The sequence below is a fragment of the Opisthorchis viverrini genome (assembly GCF_000715545.1).
Source record: "Opisthorchis viverrini unplaced genomic scaffold opera_v5_6693, whole genome shotgun sequence".
In the NCBI taxonomy this organism is placed as follows: domain Eukaryota; kingdom Metazoa; phylum Platyhelminthes; class Trematoda; order Opisthorchiida; family Opisthorchiidae; genus Opisthorchis; species Opisthorchis viverrini.
The window spans coordinates 1-715 of record NW_008759927.1 but is presented as its reverse complement, the minus strand read 5'-3'; the positions used below and the strand labels follow the sequence as shown (position 1 = coordinate 715).

Sequence of the window (715 nt, the reverse complement as noted above, 5' to 3'; positions counted from 1 at the left end):
AATGAGACATCCCAGTTTTACTGGTCTAACGATTTATCATGCAAAACATGGCGGTAGTTCGGATCAATAGAAACTTGTGTGACTCGGGACAGGTGGTACTTAATGAATTACACGATAGATAGGGCATCATTCCGTAAGCCTATATGCTTGCAAGTAGCGATAAGTCTTTCGGAACTAAGATTCACGTTGCATCTATGCTGCATTATTTAAATTTAAAAAATATCCACTCTGGAAATAGGGGCCACCGGTTTCTCCGGAGCTCGGATTTCATGCCACAGTGAGACAAGCATTGAGTCAAACACAGTATAAAGAGAAACTGTAGAGATAATGACAGATAATGACCATGCGCCAGTCAGTTCGCACTCAGCCACTATGGCCCGGATCAGAAACATGAAAGTGGGGCTTTGTTTAGGTTTCCTACTTGGAACTGATGAAACAGATTATTCGTTTCTTATCTGCAGGATACCAGTGAAGACCATCAATGGGTCATCTGTGACGGTCCAGTGGATGCCCTGTGGATTGAGAACATGAACACTGTGTTAGACGATAACAAAATGTTATGTCTTGCCAATTCGGAACGGATCAAGTTGACCAACTACGTTCACATGCTATTCGAAGTACAAGATTTGGCTGTGGCTTCGCCGGCCACGGTTAGCCGATGCGGTATGGTGTACGTCGATTCAGAGGAGCTCGGTTGGATGCCATACGTTAAGGT

General features: G+C 44.2%; 1 protein-coding gene across 1 annotated transcript; it reads left to right on the top strand.

Moving 5' to 3' along the window:
• Nucleotides 1-461: 461 nt before the first annotated feature.
• T265_16174 (hypothetical protein) lies at nucleotides 462-650 on the top strand (the record flags this gene model as incomplete). The annotated part of the gene is made up of 1 exon (XM_009179721.1): nucleotides 462-650. A coding segment is annotated over one exon (123 nt), but the record flags the coding sequence as incomplete, so codon positions are not given.
• Nucleotides 651-715: the final 65 nt, after the last annotated feature.